The sequence below is a fragment of the Coturnix japonica genome, chromosome 4, assembly GCF_001577835.2.
Source record: "Coturnix japonica isolate 7356 chromosome 4, Coturnix japonica 2.1, whole genome shotgun sequence".
NCBI classification, from domain to species: domain Eukaryota; kingdom Metazoa; phylum Chordata; class Aves; order Galliformes; family Phasianidae; genus Coturnix; species Coturnix japonica.
Genome location: NC_029519.1, coordinates 56580961 through 56601263, shown reverse-complemented (window position 1 = coordinate 56601263; position 20303 = coordinate 56580961). Strand labels below are relative to the sequence as shown.

General features: G+C 40.8%; 1 protein-coding gene across 1 annotated transcript; it reads right to left on the bottom strand.

The window, feature by feature from the left end:
• Positions 1-5046: 5046 nt before the first annotated feature.
• Positions 5047-19496, bottom strand: ASAH1 (N-acylsphingosine amidohydrolase 1). The gene is made up of 14 exons (XM_015862277.1): positions 19132-19496; positions 14463-14509; positions 14199-14289; positions 13480-13566; positions 12481-12559; positions 11543-11617; positions 11079-11124; positions 9421-9565; positions 8832-8886; positions 8574-8655; positions 7853-7984; positions 7501-7624; positions 6950-7006; positions 5047-5877 (listed from the first exon to the last, which is right to left on the bottom strand). Exons 1-14 carry the CDS (start codon positions 19207-19209, stop codon positions 5788-5790), a joined length of 1188 nt encoding a protein of 395 aa, XP_015717763.1. The 5' UTR covers positions 19210-19496; the 3' UTR covers positions 5047-5787.
• Between the last annotated feature and the right edge of the window lie 807 nt (positions 19497-20303).

Genomic DNA, 20303 nt, shown 5'->3' with positions numbered 1-20303 from the left:
TGAGCTTTAAGTATTTCCCAGCCTTTTCCTACACCCTTCTGTGATCAGCCCTAATTATCTCCCAGGTGGAGCAAGAGTCCCCAAATCACATTTCATTAGGAACTGAATGAATTCACTCTCGTACATATTGCATCACAATAAAGTTACAAACCTGATTGCTCAATGCTACATATCCACAACAGATCAGGACCAAAATGTTAAGCGACTGCAATCTCTGATTAGTGTTTTCATTAGCATGACTTTAGAAGACTACAGGTAACATGATAATTAACTCATTTTTGTTGTTGCAAAACAAAAACGTAGCTTAGGTAATTTACATAACTTGTGTTTAGGAGCTTTCATAACCCAAACAAATCTAGGAAATTGAAAATATTAAGAAAAACAAAACAGGATATGTGTGTTTAGCTTTGGTGTTTTTGGCATGTTCATCTATTTTAGGTGGCTTTTGGCTTCAAAGGAAATGAAAAAACATATTTTTTCACTGTTTTTCACAGAAGATACTTATAAAGATACTTTATATAGATACTTCTATTTCCTTTTATGGGTGAGAAAGCCACACTTAACACAATCACTAAAATAAGGTTGCCAGACACTCTTGGGACTGTAATAATCAATTTGATCTCCCATCTGTGCCCATCAGGGATGTGTGCAGTGGAAGGTGGAACCTTGTGGTACGCAATGTGTGGTATTGTGTGTTAAATTTAAAATGCTTACACAGAACAGCTAAGCAGGGATATGTCTTTTCATATGCTGGTTCTTGATCACAGTCCTCTGCTATGAAGTTCCATTAGAACACGCAAAGGTGCAAGACTACATGTTGGTACTCGTTGTGTTTTGTCTGTGGGAAAGGTTTATAATGAGTAATGCCTGTGGGTTTCCTTGCTAAGTATTTCCAACAGAGAAAGTGCTCTGTGACCTGAGTTTTATTCCTGTGGCCGTCCTCAGCCGGTGTGTGGAGGTGTGGAAGCATGGCACAAAGACATAAAACAGCTTTCTAAATTCAGGAGTGCCATAGTTTATCTGGTGGCACTGCTCTCAGAAACAGGGAATCACAAGCACCTGGGCTTGCTGAGTAAGGACATCAGCCTGTGTGTAGCAGAGGTAAGTGTGTACAGCAGGGGCCCTGTGCCTCCTTGAGTGGTGGCGTGATTCTGTGTGGGCTCTTGCTATGCCCCCTGTGGAATGCACACTCACTTAGATAAGGAGCAAGTTAGTAAGAAAAGACGTGGTTTGAGTGTTTCTAAGTGCCTGTAGTTCTGGCACTGAGGACCGTGGGAAGCAGGATTTGAGCTATTAAGTTCTTGTGCAATAAAGACGTTACTGAAAGCAGGAGCTTGAGACACAGATAGGCAAGGTTGTCTGGTTTTGTTTTAGGCCCATTTGAACAGTGGTGATGTTTGTGTAGAGTGGCTCTGGTGTGTTGTGCTTGGGGCTACTTGAGGAAAAGAAGGCAGATTGGATGGGTCCCAGGGCAACCTGATCTAGTAAATGTGGAAGTTTGGTGGCCCTGCCGGGCAGGGGGGTTGGAACTTCATGATCCTTGAGGTCCCTTCCAACGCAGGTCATTCTGTGATTCTGTTGTTGGTTGAGCAGTCTGAGATGGGAGAAATAAAGAGCATCACCAGAAGTTGAATGAGAAAAGTGAAGGGTTGCTGCTTTGTGGAGCAGGAATATGGCCAAGATCCGCATGGAACAAATGTGAAATGGCAAAACACCAGGAAGATGCCAAGTGACCTTATGAAACTGTTTGCCCTGTGCAGGCAGTTATTAATTGTACCACTGCCTCTCTCTTTCTTTTCTGTCCTATGAGTCTCTGCCTTAAACAACACGCTAGATGTTAATTTTTAACATTCAGTGTGTTTGTGAACCAACCAAACTCTGCATTGAGATGGTTCATTTTCCTACTGGTTTGCCTAATGTGTTCTCCCCTTATTACTGAATTATTGAATCCAATGTCCCTGAAGTCGTGCTAGCATAAAACAAATCAGCTCTGAGGGCTTTTGATTCTTTTCAGAGTAGCATATGTTGCAATCTTCCCTACATCCAGAAAGGTAGAGGCTTGTGTTACATATGAAGCTCTGAGACATGGAGTTTTCATTGAGGATTTTTATTGTTTTTATTTTTTGCACTGGGTATCGGCCTGATGGAGAAAGCTTAGCAAAATTAATAGAATGACAGACCTTTAGAAGTGGGAAAGTCAAAGCAAACTTAATGTATGGAGTTACCTTAAATACAAAATACTCGCCAGAGGCAGGTATTGCTACTAGGACTCTTCTACTGCTCACACATAACCCTTGTGCTAAAAGAATGAACTCTGCAAAACAAATTTGACTGAAATGGTCCTATATACAATTAATGTAATTCAGAGCTGCTTCACTGTAGTGCAGAAAATGGCCAGAGGGCAGAGCTCCAGGTATTCAGTATGTAAACAGAGCCAACTCCTTTATAATTGTCTCCCACAGTGTGGGAGCAGACTGAGCTACAAAAGACCTTTAAAATCTTTCACAGAACAAGATGGAGTGCTCTGAAAAACCAGTAGGCGGGCTGAGGAATCAGCTGCAAGTCTGCTTGCTTCTTGATCACAGTATTTGGTGGATTTGCAAGTTGTGTTTCCAGACAGTTGTAACAGATAAGGGAAGCTTTTTATAAAAGGCATAAATACGTGGAGACTTCTTCCCAAGGAAAGCTGTGATTTCTGCCACTGCTTTGAGCATTATTCTTTCTGGCTAATCTCGTTCTTCTGGTGCAAAGAATAGGAGACAGAAGCAGAAATTCAAGCAAATAAACTAGAACCTTATTTAAACTTAAAACCAACCAACCAAACAAAAACCTTAAAGAGGAAAAAAAAATACATGTGGTTGCTTACTGACCTGGGGAAAAACGAGCTGTGGTTGTGAGGTACCTCAACTATAAATGTACAGTACTTGAATATAAGGAAACATATCTGTGCATTTTCTATTAAAAAAACAATAGATCTTTTCTTTCTTCAGTGAAACGGCCTTAGCTTTCATGACAGCAGCCAGGGCAGCTGGAGTAAGTGAAACTTAGGCTAAAAACAGAATGAATGTCTCTGCTTGTAATAAATGTAACTTCTCTGTCTTGAGGTAACCTTCAGAGCAAGCGCTTTCAACATTGAGATGTGAAGATTAAATCAATAAGCAATTAATAACGTCAATCACTACTGACACTATAGCAGATAAAGTATAGCATATCTGCTTCCTTTTTTTAATAGCTTTTAATATTTGTGTCAACAGCAGACACATGTATTCAGGCTCTGGATAGATCTCCATGGGATTTAGCTACACACCTACAATTATAAAGCAATTTCCAGTGTGGAAATGTGGATTCTCTTGCACAAGGGGCATACCAAAAGCACATTAGTTAATGACTGTAAATAGTCTGCACTGCCTTGCTCCATGTGCTCTAAAGTGGGAGAGGACTAATTAAGGAAGTAAACTTACCACTTATTTTTAAATGACAAAGTAATTTGATTATGCCTCTTATGCAACTAATTCTAAATAAATCTGAACATCCCCACACCAGATTAAAGTGTGAATGCAGCAGTATTGTGACCCGTCCTTCACAACAGACATGTACAGACTGCAGTGTGTAATTTGGTTTGTTTTATATGAATCATCTGATGCAGAAACTGCATTTTAAACTATACCTTATTTTTCCCCTAATCTAAAATGTGATTTTAGCTTATGCAGGTGCAGCAGATGTGATTTAGATGAAAAATAGACCGGTGGTACAATCTTGCTAATATGTTTCTGCTTGCATACTGGAAAAGAAATATTAGATATGTAACTAGTGTGGCCCTTTTGTTTTTAAGGTCAGTTTAAATAGTGGGATGTGGATTTCTGTGTGGTCTAATGTGCCAGTGTGTTACATCCATTTGAACTGCTTCTTGCTGCACTACTGCAGCCTTTGTTCTATGGCTTAGGACATAAGTACTTCCTTCAACCAGAAGCCACACTTCCTCACATACCAGCTGATAGACTTATTTGGCAAATAGCATTCCCTTTGTCCCTCCTGTTTCCACTGCTGATGGAGGATTAGAACTGACTTTGCTGTAAGCTGGTAACCTGGTTCCTGAAACAAAGGATGACTAATGGTTAGCTTTTCTATTTGTTTCTTTATATTTAAGAAAGGACATCAGTACTAACTGAAACTTAGCTAGCCATGCTTTTGATGAAAGTTATCTTTGAATCTCAGATTTGTGGACAACGACTTGTTTCCTTTTCTATAAACTTGTTTGTGTTGTTTGAAGTTACTTTAAAAAAAAATTAAAAAAAAAAATCTCATACTAGACTTCATTGATAGGAACAGAAAACTGATAATACCCACTGTTCCAGAGCTCTGCACTATACACCTACTGCTCTGTTCGTGGCTGCCCTGTCACGGGCATATGTAAATCTAGGTAACCCATGACATCTGGTTATCAAGAATCCAGCTGTGAGTGGATGTTATCAACTCACATGTTTTAGATAGACTGCCTTATGCAAGACAGTCACTGCAGATACCAAAGAGACAGGAAACACTTCCTTTCCACCAATGGCAGTGATAAATTCATGGCTCTGTTATCACTTCACATATGAACAGCATTCTTTCTGTAGTGTGGCAGAAGTACTATAGGTGAACCAACAGGCTCCTATGCTTACTGTCCAATGTTTTCTCTTTGCATGTTATAAAATGAGTTGGCACTGTTTTATAATTAGGCCTAGCAATTACCTACTGCCATATATAAAACTATTAATGTATTCTATGTTATCTGCTTCCTAAGATATTAAGGTAACTGTTCTTCTCCCTGTTTCTGAGTGACCTTTACTTAAATTTGTGCTTCAGCCAAATAAGGTCTGACTTTGCTTTTCATCTCTACTTCATCCAGTTTTAGTAGTTGGTTACTCATAACTGGCAGATGGTTTAGACATCACTCAAAATCAGTCTATGGGGAAGCAAATGCCGTTTCTGCCATGTGATGTGTAACGTACCTGGTGACTTCCAGTGAAGTATGAATTCAGTGCAAATATATCAGTCTAAGAAAGAAGTTCTTCAGAGTATTTATTGTATTAGTCTTTGTTTGTTTGTTTGTTTTAACAACAGAAAAATCTGTATTAAAAAAAAAAATGTATCTGTTAACAGGCCAAGAAAGAATTTCAGCTAAAGATCCACAAACCAGTGATCAGACACTCAAGACTCAGATCTACTTTTAAGATACTTCCACAAGAGCTTGTTTCTGTGACTAGATATGTATTCCTGGTAGGTTATTTTTTCATAGGGCATCTGAGACATATCTTCATACTGGAGACCAGAACAAGAGCTATTCATCCTAAGCGAGTAGGAAAGAACAACATAACTATGTTATCACAGATAATCTTCTAATATACAATTCTTGTGCTTGGTAGGTGTCATTTTTAACTCATTTGTGCTTTAAAGAAAAAAGAAACAACAACACGTGAACGAAAACAAAACAAACCCCAAACCAAGATAAGACTACTGTCAACACTGAAGAGATCCAGAGCTAAATGCTGAACTCACGTTGTAGAAATAGCTGAAATCAAACCAGATACACATTAATATACATTTCTTGCCTGCAGAGCTTCTGAGCAGAAAGCAAGAAAATCCAGTGCAAGACAGGGTACCCCCCGCTGTTAGAAGCCCATTGACTATATAACTGTTACATTTCTGAAGAGAGGAGTGAGGCTGAGGAGTCTTTTTCCAGAAGTGTTCTTCCTCGGAGAGCCTCCAATTCAGACAAGCGCTTTCCAACATAGGAAGGGTACAGGACTACCAAGGACTGCAGGGATCTGGGCATTCACGCAGGTAGGTCTCTGTATGACCCTTATCCACCTCCATCAGCGTTGTGCACACTGTCAGCTAATAATAAGCAGATGGGAGGAGAGAGGAAAAAAGCCTCATTAGAGGCATTACTGAAGAAACCCATCTCCAATCTAACTAAAATGTGCACCTATTTAGCTAATTGTGGGTCTAATCTCTAAATCTGTTTAACAAATCAACAACACGCAAGTACAAATAGCTTGTGGCCTCAGCCAAGAATGTCACCTGCACTGAATGCAGTAACTTTTTCATTTTAGAAGTCCTCTAGGACCCTTCATTTGCAAAACAAAACACAACAGCACCAAAACAAAAACAAAGCACATCAAAACTTCAAGTTAAGACTAATACATCTTACATTGTCAGAAGAACATGCCCATAGTATGCCTAAATAACATATTAATTTGTTTCGTGCAGAGCATGAAGGCATATATCACAGATTCCTTTAGACTAGAGGGATTCTTTAGGTGTCCATAGTGCAAGAACTGCCTCACACCAGTGCTAAATGCAGATAAGGAACAGGCTTAGGCTACTCAGGGTTTTAAAGCTGGGTGCTGGGAAAAGAGTTATTCTGAAGTAACTTGGAATTTTCTTGATTTTATTTGTTCTCAAACTCCACTACGTAGCACTATGAATATATAAGGGGCTGAAGGGGAGGCAGAACCTTATGGAAGGATGTACTCTTCAGTATGACTGTGTGAGAATGGAAACAGATGTGGGGACCTTCCTGCCTATCTCCATATCCCTTCTCCCTTATGCTCTGTCATTCCAGAAGAGCTACTTTGCTCTTATTACAAGCCAGTTTTAGTTGCGATCAGGATGAGAGAACCTGCTGCTTGGTAGCCTCCTTTCAAAATGAGCATACCGTTTGCTGAAATGCTGCCATTAAAGGTTTCTAGAAGGCAGACCAGGTTTATTTTGACCATTTAAATTCTAGCTTCACTTATAAAACCTTAAGCTTTGTTTACAGTACAAATTCAGCCCTTCCACAACCCATCGCTGTGGCAAAAACCAGATATACTTCTGTGGCCACCTCCTTAGAAATATGGCACTTCCTGGTCTGTTGTCCCATTCAGCCCCTGCTCTAGGTGATCTGTGGAAACAGAAGCGTTACCTTATTGAGGACAGGCTTCGTAGAGAGAACATCATAAATAGTTGGTAAGGAGATGTGCTGAAAGAAAGTAATACATTGATGTTAATGGGCATTAACCTGTTCCCTAACTGCAACTTTTGACTTCTCAGTAAGGTAAATCTTTAGGAATACATAATGCTGCCAAGACCTGTGCAGCCTACACCTCCATACTGCTTCAGGCACCTGAGTGTCAGAGCAGCCTGACAGTGTGTGTTTGAATTCCACTAGTAATAAATGGCCCAGGAAACTTAATATTTCTCCAAGTATTTCCTGTTTATCCCCTTGTTTATGCAGCAGTAGAAGATACTTGTAGGAAATCCACCTAGATAAAGTGTAGATAAAACACAGTCATATAAAAAGCCACCTGGTATCATTAACCAGAAGTGTGGACAAATTATAAAGCCATTAGCCTTCTCTGCCATTGCAGCTATGCTTGCAGGTGCCCTTGATGCTTCCAGCTCCTACAGGATTAGGGCTGTAACTTAAGCTGAGGGTTTCCAAATAGCAAGATCAGATATTCAGAGGATGTTTACCTCCTGTGATGTCTGGTTCAAGCACTTCATTGCAGGCGTTCTACGATTATCCAAGACAAGTGGAGGCTTCCAGCGATCGTAGTTTGTTTCTATCACATACCATGTGCCTTTCTTTATATCGAGGCTAAAAAAGAGGTGTACATTTGTGGTGCTTCTTTCAGTATAGACCTTAAAATCAGATTTTTGGCAGATGTGTATACATATCATATATATATATGACATATATATATATACACACACACACATGATTCAGAAGAACTAGGTCCTTGCACAATAAAAGGAAAAATGTGATGATTACTGAAGGAGCCTGCTTCTGAAAAGAGGAGCTGGGTGGCAGGTCAAGCATACTTACTCCCATATATCCAAAGCAGCTGTCCTGGAGCGAGTTATCACACAACCTTCTCCAGAATTTTTTCCCCCGAGTATGAAGTAAGCTGGAGCCAGCAGTCTTGTTTTTGCCAGTTTCTCTTTTGCATCCTGGTAACTGCAGATAACAAAGTAGCATTGGACTATCAAAGGCTATAAGCGGTCGGAGTACTGAAGAAGATGGAAGAGTCTGGGCAGTTATTCCTTTTTTCCCCTTTCAGGTGTCACATGAGAGATTATATTGCACTGAAAGAGCACACTTAAGTACAAACTGAGTGGAGAAGCTTTTACTTAAAATTTGGTTGTTGAGAGGTTGTTCTTTCAATGGTCCATGTGTTGAAAATGAACAAAATGACGACATACTGAACTGGTGTTACATTCCACTAACTCATTTACTTTGCTAGTTTACTTCCCATTGTATATTACTACCTGTTGAATATGTCTTGATGCAGGATGCTGTTACACATTCAGACGCCAGTAGTTTCATTAAGGAAAAAAAAACTCTTAGCCATTTTAAAAGTTTGTAGGAAATCACATGCAATGCTTACTCAGCAACAGAACATGAGCAAAACCAGGATTATTTAATGTTAATACTTCTAGGAAGATATCTGTATCATTAGATACTAAGCACATACCTACAATATTCATGTTAGTCAAGAGCAAAAGAGGTTATAGTAAAACATTTATGGGGAGAAGAAAAGCAATACCTTGTAGCATTCTCTAGTACTGATCTTGTAAGAAAGCCCATCCACATACCATCTCTTCTTCCAAGAAACCATTCAAAGATACCTGCAAAATATCACTGGTTAGCTCCATTCTTGCTAACTTTCACAGCCTTTAAAATGAACTGTTCTTTATCCTACTCATCTGGCATCTTTTCACTGTTTCTGTAACTGTTTATTTAAGGTAGGTCTGAGGTCTGGAAAACTTGTAATGAAATAATGAACAAAATAATCATTACTCACCAATGTAACCACCATCAAGACTGAAACGCTCATTCATTGTCAGAGTGAACAAATCCTGAAAAGAATTAAACAAATCAGCCTCCATCCATCACCAGACTATTCATACCAGAAATAAGCAAAAGGCAACGTTGCAGTTTATATGACAACTGAGCTGCTTCTTCGTTAGATTACTCTCTTCTGCTAGAAGATCAAGTCCATGTAGAAAAGAGACTCATTAATCTCTGCCTGAGTAAGCAGAAATAATCATTCATAACTTTCTGACCTAGCGTAACACAGAAGCGTTGCTTGCTGGCTTGCTAAGCAAGTCAAGTCAGTGGCAATTTTTCTCTTGTTCCCTGTTGCATCACCGAATTAGCAGATTTCCTCCCCTTGCTGTATGTAACCTTCTTCTCAGACCTCTGAATACTGCCACAGTTTTACAAGGGACAGTGCAGCAGTGTTTCCTTTCAGCTTTCTTCAGATCTCTCTACTGTGTGCTGGAGCAACTGAGAGTTCATACATCAAAACATCCCAGGATAGACAGTTAAAGCAAGAAAACCTTTAAGTCTGAAGCACTATTAACAAATGCACAAGCTTCCCCCATACTTACTGGTTTGACACCTGACACCATGCCTATGTATCCTGCAAAATTGGTAGACCTAAACACTGTTTTGTTGTTTCTCTGGAAGACCAGGTTTACCACTGTAGGCTTCAGTTCCCGAGTTACAGTCCAGGAATTATTTTTAACATCCCACCTGTGGAAGACAGACCAGCACTGTAAGTTCTGTCCCTCAGGATCTTTTAAAACTTCCAGTCACAAAACACAGGTTTCCTACATATGATGTGGATCTTACACCAACAAACACTGTCCAGTAGTTACTTGAGCAGCACAAGGGACAGCTATAAAGTCTAAATGCACAGACAGCAAGTGAAAAGAACCAAATTTTATTCAGAGCAACAGCATATATACTACTCAGTAGCACCCTCAGTACAGCTGGTTTGTTTTGAAGCAATGACATTTTTTGAATGATAACTTCATTCTGTTCCTACTGTCCAGTGGAAGCTGTTATTGGTACTGCCTGTAACACCAAACCTATTGTATTCCGAAAGCACGTTGTTTGTACTACAGCAGCTCCTGATAAGCCAGAGCAGCCAATTTGCTAAGGAGTTCTAAGGAACACTTACAGACAATTCTCTGGAAACAATCCAAGTTCTGAGAACAGCTTAGAAAAGTTGCTTCCATTTCTAGGGAGCACATTCCCAGTCCTTATAAACAAAAGGTTCAACATAAACCTGAAGAACCTGATGCAGTCACAGTTGACAGCATCTGATTTTTTTATAGGCAAGTGAGAAATTTAATGAATCATAGAATGTTCTGGGTTGAAAAGGACCATAATGATCATTTAGTTTCAACCCCCCGCCATATGCAGGGCTGCCAACCACCAGACCAGGCTGTCCAGAGCCACATCCAGTTTAGCCTTGAATGCCTCCAGGGATGGGGCATCCAAGACCTCCCTGGGCAACCTGTTCCAGAGTGTCACCATCCCCTGTGTGAAAAGATGTAAATTCCATGTGAACATTAACACTCATCTGGGTAAGTGACATAACAAAACAGACAAAATATATATAAATATGTATTTTTAAAAGAACATATAAAATATACTTGGAAAATGAAATGAAATTCCCTATTGTGAGGGATAAAATGAAAACTAGAAGAGGATCCAGTGCTGCTCAAGAGAATTTGTATCATATCGAATGTGAATGCCAGATCAGTGAAATATGTGTCGTTGGATTCTGAGTAGAAATAGTGAGTGATAGGAATTGCCAGTGGAGCACTGCAATGAGTAGAGAAGTCATCTGGAAAAAAGACAAAAAAATCCAATCCAAAGCAACCCTCACTTCGCTGCACACACCGAAAGCGATACTTCTGTCTGATCACTTGAAGAGCAAAATACACTGTGCCCCTGAAATAAAGTTACCTGGACTGTTCTCTGTGGATTTAACTGGAGTTGAGGAAGCACTACGTAACACTGACCACAACTGTCTTCCAGCCATTCCTTGCAAGTGCAAAGCAGTCTGACATATGATCAGCAGAACAACTCCTTTGTTCAATTTAGCCTCTCTTCCACAATATACAATGCAGACTTGTTGGTCACCAATTTTAACAACACTCAATTCATCATTTACACACAAAGAAGGCACAAAGAAATTTATTCTTCATCTGACTCTTTTTATTTAGACCCCAAAGGCATACATTGAGGTACTTACCCAAGAAAGAGTCCAAAATCCAAGTTTCTGGCATGATACAGCTTTCCTATGTTAAAATGAATGAATAAATAAATACATGCATGTAAAATATTCTAAAGAAAGAGACAAACATCAGCTTAGAAAAAAAAACAGAAAACACACACAAGCAAGTAAATACCATTGTATAGCTGTCCTTTTTTTAAGCACAGAAAAACATGTTTAGTTTTTTTCCTTTTAAATGGAGAAATAAATCAAGAAACTCCAGGACTTCTTTGAAGGTACTTTTGCTTTTGCTTAACCTAAGGCTCCAGTCATTCAGTCTGAATACATACCTTTGTTATCACGCCTGTTTATTATCATTGCTTATAGTCTCTTCTACTAGACCTTCTCACCTAGAGCTGAGAAGGACCACGTTCTGTATATTTTGATGCAGACCCTTTCCAACCATATTACAAAACCAGAAACGCTGTTCTGGGATGGATTACCTGTGCTATCTTCTGCCACTATGGATGTACACACAGTAAAAATTTCATAGAAGATGTTAAAAATAACAATCTCCCCTGGAATAAAAGAAAAAAAAAAAAACAACATTAATTTGAAGCTTCTGCCAAAACCGGGGAAAAAAAAAATGAGAAAAAAAAAATTGTACTGCAAAGTTCAGTATTCTACAGCATTTCTATTAAGAGACTGTTTTAATCCTGTTTGATCTTTGAAATGACCAGCTCAGCAAGAGCTTCCTGAAAGGCCTTCTGCCTTATTATACAGAAAGCTGACAGCTACTTCCCTCTCCAGAAACTTCAAAACAAGCTATAAAACTTGCTTTAAAGAAATAAGCTGTCCTATGAACCAGTTTTCCCATGCAAGAAACAAGGATATTACTCATACCTGAGGAAGCAGTGGGACTAGGTGCATGGAGTGACCTTCTCTGTCAAGACTCTGAAAGAATTTAGTGTCTACCTCCCACCTGAAATTGCATTTGTTTTGCAGAGTGCAGAAGAAAGGCACGAATATGTGGTAAGAATCACGAGGGAATGAAAGGACGGCATGAAACAGTGCCTTGCCTTTGTATATCAACAGCAGACACTGAGCTGAATGGGAAACCAAAGAGAACCAGGGAATCCCCCAATGCCTGGGTGCACAAAAGGCAAAGCTATCTCCAGCTCCCAAAGCTCAGGAGTGAGAAGCTATAGCTACACAGAAAAGACCCATCCTGATAATAGGGTTATGTGATGTACTGCCCTTCTCTTCTAAAATACTGATTTCATTTAGTGTTGGATGGATTCCTTTATCTACTTAACTAATAATTTAATTGTTAAAGACACAGCTGAGTACAGTTATACTGCAAACAATTAAATATACTAACTTTAAATGAATCTAGGTTCCTTGATTTTCACTACATTAATAAAGTGGTGGAAACTATTACCCAAAGGAATTCCAGATGAATTTGCAATCCCTTGGAGCTCTTCATTGAAAGGATAAGGAAGTGTATCCGTCAGATGAGACTGAAAGGAAAAGTACTGTATGTTGACTGTCTAAGTTCATGCTATTTTGCTACCTGAAAGAAGCCTCTCCCCAGTAGGTACCTCCTGGGCACTGTAAAACTGAGTATTTAATTCTTCTGCAGTTTGCATAGCTTCAGGACGTTTGTAGAGTACTTGAGGAAGAAAAGTACACATGGAAAGTAAACACTGTTTATCAAAATATTGACACATGAGCAATGTATATTATCACAATATCTAATTATTGTTAGCAGCAATAGAGTAGCATTAAGCAGGACTCCTAACGTTAAAACAGCTCAACTGAGGGTTGTCAGCATTTAAGGGCATCACTAATGTCATGACATAAGTACCCATATATGTGCTAGCTTTGTGTCACCCCTTGCAGGGGCACTGAGATACTGCAGCAAACCAAATGAAGCATGGCCAGCTCAGTCTAAGGCTGATGGCAAAGAGAGTGGGAACCAAATGTGACCTTACACCTTCTCCAGCTCTATGCTCTTTTCTATGGTAACAGTCCTGTGCCAAAGCCCATTTTAGCCAGTCCTGACTTCTTTCAAACCTGGCCGAAGTTGCCTTTGTAATCAGAAATTTATTAGAATTTTCAAAACCTGATTTTATTCTACTGTTTAAAAGGAACCAAACATGGCAAACAGAATTCCAGCAAAGTATTTTGTTACAGCGATCAAGTAAATAGCAGATATGTCCAAAATGACAAACCCAAATTTGAGTAGTTCTCAGAGGAGATGTACGTTATGTTTGGTAGTCACAGGGCTGACTGAACTCTTGAGAATAACATTTCTGTTCTGGATAATCTAAGAGGAAGAATTGCTACATGTAAAGTTTGCAACTGCCAAATTTAGTAGTGTTTTACTTCTGGTAGTCAGAGCATACGGCCATAAAGTAATTCAGCTGGAAATACTTACTATTTTGTGATCCACTATGTCAACGATTTTGCCACTAGGGAAGAAGGTGTTTGCTATATCCTTAATGTTCTGGATTACAGCCTTCAACTAAAAGGAACAAGCACTTTTATTGAATAGAAAATCTCAAGCACAAGAACTGATAGAATACCGACAAAACTCTTCCACATGCTTTGAAAATAACATTTTACAGAAAAAATGAATTCAAGAAAGAGCCAAATGTGGTGATGTTGCTGAGAAAAAACACCCCCAATTGCCCATTCAAGAGTCAAGGCCGAAGTTGGCAGTGACAAGGAAAAAGCCGTAGCCTTTCTGGAGAAATTAAGCATTACTAAATTGAATTTTCAGCAGCTTCAGTTTCAATTCAGTTTACTGAGGCTGTTTTGTTGATCTGCTCCTCCCTCTGCTCCCTTCCCGTGCTGTATTACTTCACGAGTAAAGAACTTTCATCAATAAAATCCTGCTTTATACCACACCACTTCTATGCCTCTGCGTTCCAACCATCACTGCCCCTTATTCCTGATTCTGTTACTTCAAGTCTTGGGCAGTCAAGCAATTATTTTATTCTATAATCATATTAAAAGTGTGAATTATATCTATTAAACTTTTAAGAGCATTTCAGCAATGCTGAAATGGTATTTCTTCCAAGCCATTTCCAAAACAGAAAGCCACATCCTAGTTTTATATATGCTGAGCTTAAATGCAAACTCTGCTTTTCCTACCTCTGTCTTTTTGGCACGTATCAACTCATCCCATCTCTTGCTGGGAGGCAAATCAAGATTTATGATGTATGTGGGTACATTCCCTTTAAACCTAAAAGAAAAGTGCAAATTTAAGGGCTTTGAAAATGCATTTGACAAAGTAAGTGCTTTTCACTTGTGACTGTAACCAGAACTGTCTGTAACGTGAACAAGTCACAACAAAACTTGAGCTACTGATGCTTGTAAATCAATAGTTTATTAGACAAGTCCCATCAGATTACTTACGTCGGTCCTGAAGGAGGGTACATTTTACTTCTGCAGTCTTCTCCATACTGTGAAGACAGTAAAGGATCACTATTGAGATTCTTTTTTTTAAAACAACACTATTACAGCAGACTTTATTCTGATTTGGACCTTTAGAACAAACAAGTTCACGATGGTTTGACAATAAAGGAAGGGGAAGTCTTGGGACTTGAGAATAAAAGAGGTAGTGGACAAGCAACCACTTCCCCATGCTATCTGACAGCGCTTCAGATAACTTGTCTGATGTACTCCAAGGCAAGCACAAGTGTATGATAAATACGCAAACCCTCTACTCTGTGACTCAAACACATGACTGGCACATGACTAAGAGCACCCAAACAGCATTTTTTACAGAAAACCTCAAGAACACGAAGCCTGTTCTGTTTAATTTCTGATTTCACATTGCAGTGCCATTCATGGACACGTTCACGTGTTCAGCTTCATTTTGTAGCTGGGACTGAGAAAGCACACACAACCGTGAGCAAATTACTCTGCCACAGGAGTGAGCTATAAAACCTTTTGGTGTTTTTTCAGATGTACTTTGGGAAAGTGCTCCAAAACTGGTGCTGAATATTATTCGAGCCATGTTTTAGAAGGACAGCTAAGAGCTAATCAAATCATCCCCAAAGTAGGGATGGTTAAAAATTAAAGTTTCAGAACTATATTTAGGTCACTCCAAGAAAATGTAGGCGTTACACAAAGCACACGTGTACCTACATACACATACAGGTATGTATGTGCCACAAGTATTACTGCACGTTCTAGTCATGAAATACAAATGCAGATTAGTTGCATTTGTGAGCACAACCAGCACAGGATGTGGCCTCCTGGCACGGCTCTGAGCTTGAGAATGCAGTCCAGCCTTTCTCTAAGGAAACACACTTAATGCCATCCCGTATGCCCATGCAGTGAGACTGATCAGAAATACCAATTTGCAGAAATCCTTCCCCTACTTCCCACCCCACTAATGATTTCTAGTTCCTACTTGGCTATAGCAGTCAAATTACTATTGTGTCCATTTAACACATTCTGGCCAATAACATCAGAGGCAGGATCTCTAGCAGCAACGCACCCATGACAGATAAGCTAACTGATGTCAATGCTATACTTGGGCTAATCACATTACTGATTTTTGATGCCACGATCTAGAAAACACAACGCCACAGACTTTCAACACTGCCATAATTTGTTACAGCGGGGAACAGGAATTCTGAAGTGCTGTTCTTTCTTTGTGCATTATAATAGTCTTCTTTCCTGTGGCTGGGTGAAAGCAGGAGATGAAGGCTGGTTTTCCCCCACATGACACAAATGTGCAGCAGCTACGTGCTTCCAGGACTTCAGTGCAGCACCGCTACAACCTTTGCACAGCTGGAACAGAAGGCTGGACACTGGAGGGCATTGCATTTTCAAAACAAGGAAGTTTCAAAATAAGGAGAGGAGGTGGAAATAGCATATGACTAATTGGGCAACAGAAGTCAGAGGCAAAGGCCAGTAAATACTTAACAGCATTAATGCAATTGTCTTGTGAAATTTTCCATCCCGCAATACTAAAATACATTATAAAAATGACTGCACAAATTTGGACCTGGAAAAATTTTCTTCTTGAAAGCCAATAACCACAACAAAATGAATCATAAATGGTCCCTTTCACACTTGGAATATGGGCAGAGAGGACCAGGCACAAATACTGCAGGCTGGACTGGTGCAATGTTAGTGAGAACATATGGTCACGTAACGCACAGCTATCAACTGCACACCAACAGGTTTAGGTTAAGTCCTGTATTCATTTAACTTCAGCTTGGGAGGCCTGCAGCCTGGAAAGGCTGCTGACAAGTTTTGTCAGTTTGTACTTAGCACCGCTGGATCCCCCCACCCTGGATCCCCCCACCCATACAAGTACAGTTATCTGTCACTACAGTCTGTGGATACACTGGGCAAACTGTGGTGCCGAGCAGACTGACTTCAGACTACTTTATATTCTGCATACTAAATGTTATGTCATTCCCATTTCATCCTATGTGACTTTAATCCTGTATGTGAAGCTATTTTTGTTCTTCTAGTCCTTTGTAACCTAAGTCACAAAAGAGGAAATGAAGAATGAGGTGAGGGAGTGGACAAAGGAAGAGCTAATGAGAGACACAGAGAACAGATGGAGTGTCCTCCCCTTATAGCTCAACAATTTTAGATTCCTTACTATGTATAAAGCAAGCTTAACAACCCCGAAAAGAGTCTGTACACCTTCCAGACCTGTTAGCTCTGCTCCATACACCTGACAAAAGCCAGGACTATTGGCAGCTTGTTTAGAAAATCTCTTATGTGCTGACAGATAAAAAGTAATTTAAAAGGATGTCAAAACCATCAGAAAACAAGAAAGAATTTATTTCTTTGATTGAACACATGTTCTGGCAACGGCCAGAAAACTTCTATTTTCTGTTCTTCTTTTCTGAAGATTAACTGCAAACTATTTTGACAAAGTTAAAAAAGACCAGAAAGTTAACTTTTCTGAGCTCTCAGCTGTGAAAGGTCCACATTACAGCCAAGCACATGTGAATGGGTGCACACTTCTCCAATATCTTCTGAATGATGGAAGGCTCAGGCTGTCCCTCGACCTTCTCTAAATCACAGCACAAAACTCAGTAACCAGCTATTAAACCAGCTAAAAACTCACAGCTATTTGTTGCTTGAGGGATTCTTTACCTGACCAGAAAAACCACCAGACACTTTCTATGATCAGGTTGAAATAAGCAGCCACAAAGTCACTGCTGTGTCAGCGAGATCCTCTTTTCTGCAGAGGCTTGACACTGCAAGAGCAGCAATTAGAGAGAAACACAAGCAGCCCTGCAGGTTCTGCACCAAGGAGGGAACCCCCTTTAGCTACAGGCTTTGTAAACTAGAGATGGTCTATGCAGGCAGGGCCAGCAGAAGCTCCTTTGCGCCAGGAGTTCACTTTGAAATTGCTTTACAAAACAAGCACCGAACCCTCGAGGAGAAATACATTCTTGAATGGTGATTAAATGATTTCTGTTCCTGCTTTATTCTGGCTTTTTTTTAAGACCAACTTTCAGGAGTAACTGATGTACAGTTACTGCACATACATAACAATGTATGTAATAATGTACGTAAACAGCTGCCTTACAGCACAACACCAAAACATGAGGCCAAACAGGAGGAATGCAGTGGGGGGAAAAGATGAGAAGGAAATAATAATAATAAGGGAAATAATACGGAATAGCTTTGTTATAATCTACGGGGAAAAATAAGTAGAGCAGTATGGGAACTGAGCAGCCAACAAACTATAAAGGCAAATTGCTACCTGGAAAAACAAATAAATCAATTACTAACAGTTATTATTCACCACAATAAAGAAAATTAATGTGTGGTTTAATGACTGCTGAGTAAATACTTCAAAAACTAGCCTGACTGCTTTCATATAAATAGGCTGGATGTAGCTCGTCCTGTCTAAACCATGCCCTAAGCCCTTCTTTATTACCCTCAAAAATGTTTTTGATGTAGATCAAATCCAGTATCCTTGTTAATATTCAGTATTTCTTCGTACTTTAAAACAGGTATGTTTATGCTCTGAAATGCTGTTCTGTGTTTACAGGAGGTGGCATCCAGTCTCTTTTAGACAAAACAACTTCACTGTAACTATTCTGCATCTTCTGGTCTGTGAACTTTTTTTCCTCAGCTCCTCTCCCTTTACAGGGCAGTGCCAGCTCTGTGCTGTGCTGCAGCAGGCCAGGTGATGTTTAACCTTATGAAGACAGGAGTCCTCTTGCAGCACTGATGGAATGGGAACCCAGCCGATTTTAATTGTATTTCAAACAAAGCATTCAGTATGGCAGAGGAGGCCGAACCAAAAGCAAAGGGGAATGGCAGGCTGCACAAGTTCATGGCATTTGCATGTTCTTTGTTAGCAAAAAGACAAGAATCCAGCCAGCTGTATAAGAGGAACACAACCATCGCTGTTCATTCCTCTCTGAATGATGGAGTCCAGCACCTGAATCCAAACCCAAATGGCCAAGCCTGACAGCTGGCTGCACAACCTGCAACCTCAATGCCCAGCGGGTATTGTATCAGCTTCACCAGGTGTAACCAAACCCAAACCCTCACTGCTGGCTGCCCCATCCCTACTCACAGAGAACAAGGAGAGTGGGAAGTTGAGAAGAAAACATGCTGTAGTTCTTCAGGAATATAAACCACAACGCGGATTCAGAATGGCCTTGTTTCCATGTTAAGGAGGCGGGGGACAGCCCGCTCTAAACAAGTAAAGTTGACTTATGTAAAGGCTTAAAAACTTCTGAAATGATTATTCCAAAGGAAAGCACCCCGCACCTGCCTGCTTGATGGAACGACCATAAGGGCAGTAAGTGGAGCGAAAGGCACGCAAGCTTCCAGCAAGTCCTCCTTAACTTTCAGTATGAAAATCATAGTTGCAGAGAACGCTGCAGTACGTACGAGACACAGCAGTACATAAAGCCAAGGCTGTTTGCTACAAGATCTGCTCAAAGCCCGTAAAAACGAAAGAAAACGAAAGGGCCGAGACCGAGCGCAGGTGCCGCCGTCTCGGTCGGAGCGGCTCCCAGCTCCGAGCTCTACATACCCCCCCCGGCCCTACCAGGCACAGCCTGACCCGCCCCATCGGACTCACCGGGTCCGGCGCCACGACGAGCAGCACCAGGACCATCAGCACGGCGGGCGGCAGCAGCGCCCGGCCCTTATCCGCCATCCTCCTCTCACTCCGCTTCACTTCCCCGTCGGCTCGGCAGGCACTTCCCGGCTCGGCTGGGAGCGCCGATCATGCGCGGCGCCCACATGACCGCGCGGGGGTGGCGGCGGGCGCTGCCGGGCGGGGCGGCTCGGTGCTTTAAGGGTGCGTTGTGCGTCCCCATCCCCTGCGTGGGCAAAGCTAAACCTCAGCTGCCTCTCCATGATGCTGGGAGACCCTGTTGTGCCGCCACAAGCAGCCGCTTTGTATCTCCTTGATGAGCAGAGGACTTTCAATCGTACTTTTACCGGAGCGAAAACAGCACTGATCCCATGTCTCCATCCATTCCTCGGGAAATGATGGGATGCCTCAGGATTAATATTTTATGCTGAGTTCAAACAATGTGCTTGTAGCAGTGGTAGAGGGTTATTTTACCTGAAAATTTATTAAGGCAGTAAATGGAGCGATACAAAGTATTCTTCAGATGCTGCACCAGCTGAAAAGTGGGCAAGTGTTCTGCAAGCCAACACCAAAGACCCAGATCATCCTTATCAGTTCTGGTTGCAATAAAGAGGTGTTAAAGCACGGGTGAAACAGCTCGTGAGGGTCCAGACATAAGAACTGCAGAGCTGAGCAGCTGCAGTGTGATCTGCTGGGAGCGGAGTGAAAGGGAGCCTTGCTGGGAAAGCTTAATCCAAAGAAAGCTTCTCCTGCAGTTCTGCACAGGAAAACATGAAGTAAAATTCTCTCTTAAGCAACACTCAGAGCAAACCTGTGGCACCAGTTTTCACTTTGTGTAATTGCTGTCAGCGTTGGAGAGACTCTTTGAAGCAGGCAAGTTTTGTGGTAATGAGATGCAAGGCAGTCAGCTTCCTTAGGAAGAAAGCATTTTCCCTGCTTAACGATGCAGGAAACCTGCAACTGGAGCCATTCTTAGCACCACGAGAAACACGGTATCAGATGTATAAGTCTATGTATGTTACCTGTCATTATTCACTACTACAGATAAACAGTGCATTTGTCATAATATGAGGTACAAACCACGTATAAGTATTAAAGACCTTCTAGGAAGTCTGTGGTTTAGTTTACATCTTGCGCTTTATCTGGTGCCCAAG

Excerpts from the sequence above, each read along its gene's own strand:
- ASAH1 (XM_015862277.1), bottom strand. The coding sequence starts at position 19,209 with ATGGCGGATAAGGGCCGGGCGCTGCTGCCGCCCGCCGTGCTGATGGTC. Across the intron at positions 14,290-14,462 it reads TACCCTCCTTCAGGACCGAC|GTTTAAAGGGAATGTACCCA; the intron begins GTAAGTAATCTG and ends CTTTTCTTTTAG. Across the intron at positions 7,007-7,500 it reads TGAACCAGACATCACAGGAG|CACATCTCCTTACCAACTAT; the intron begins GTAAACATCCTC and ends ACTTTCTTTCAG.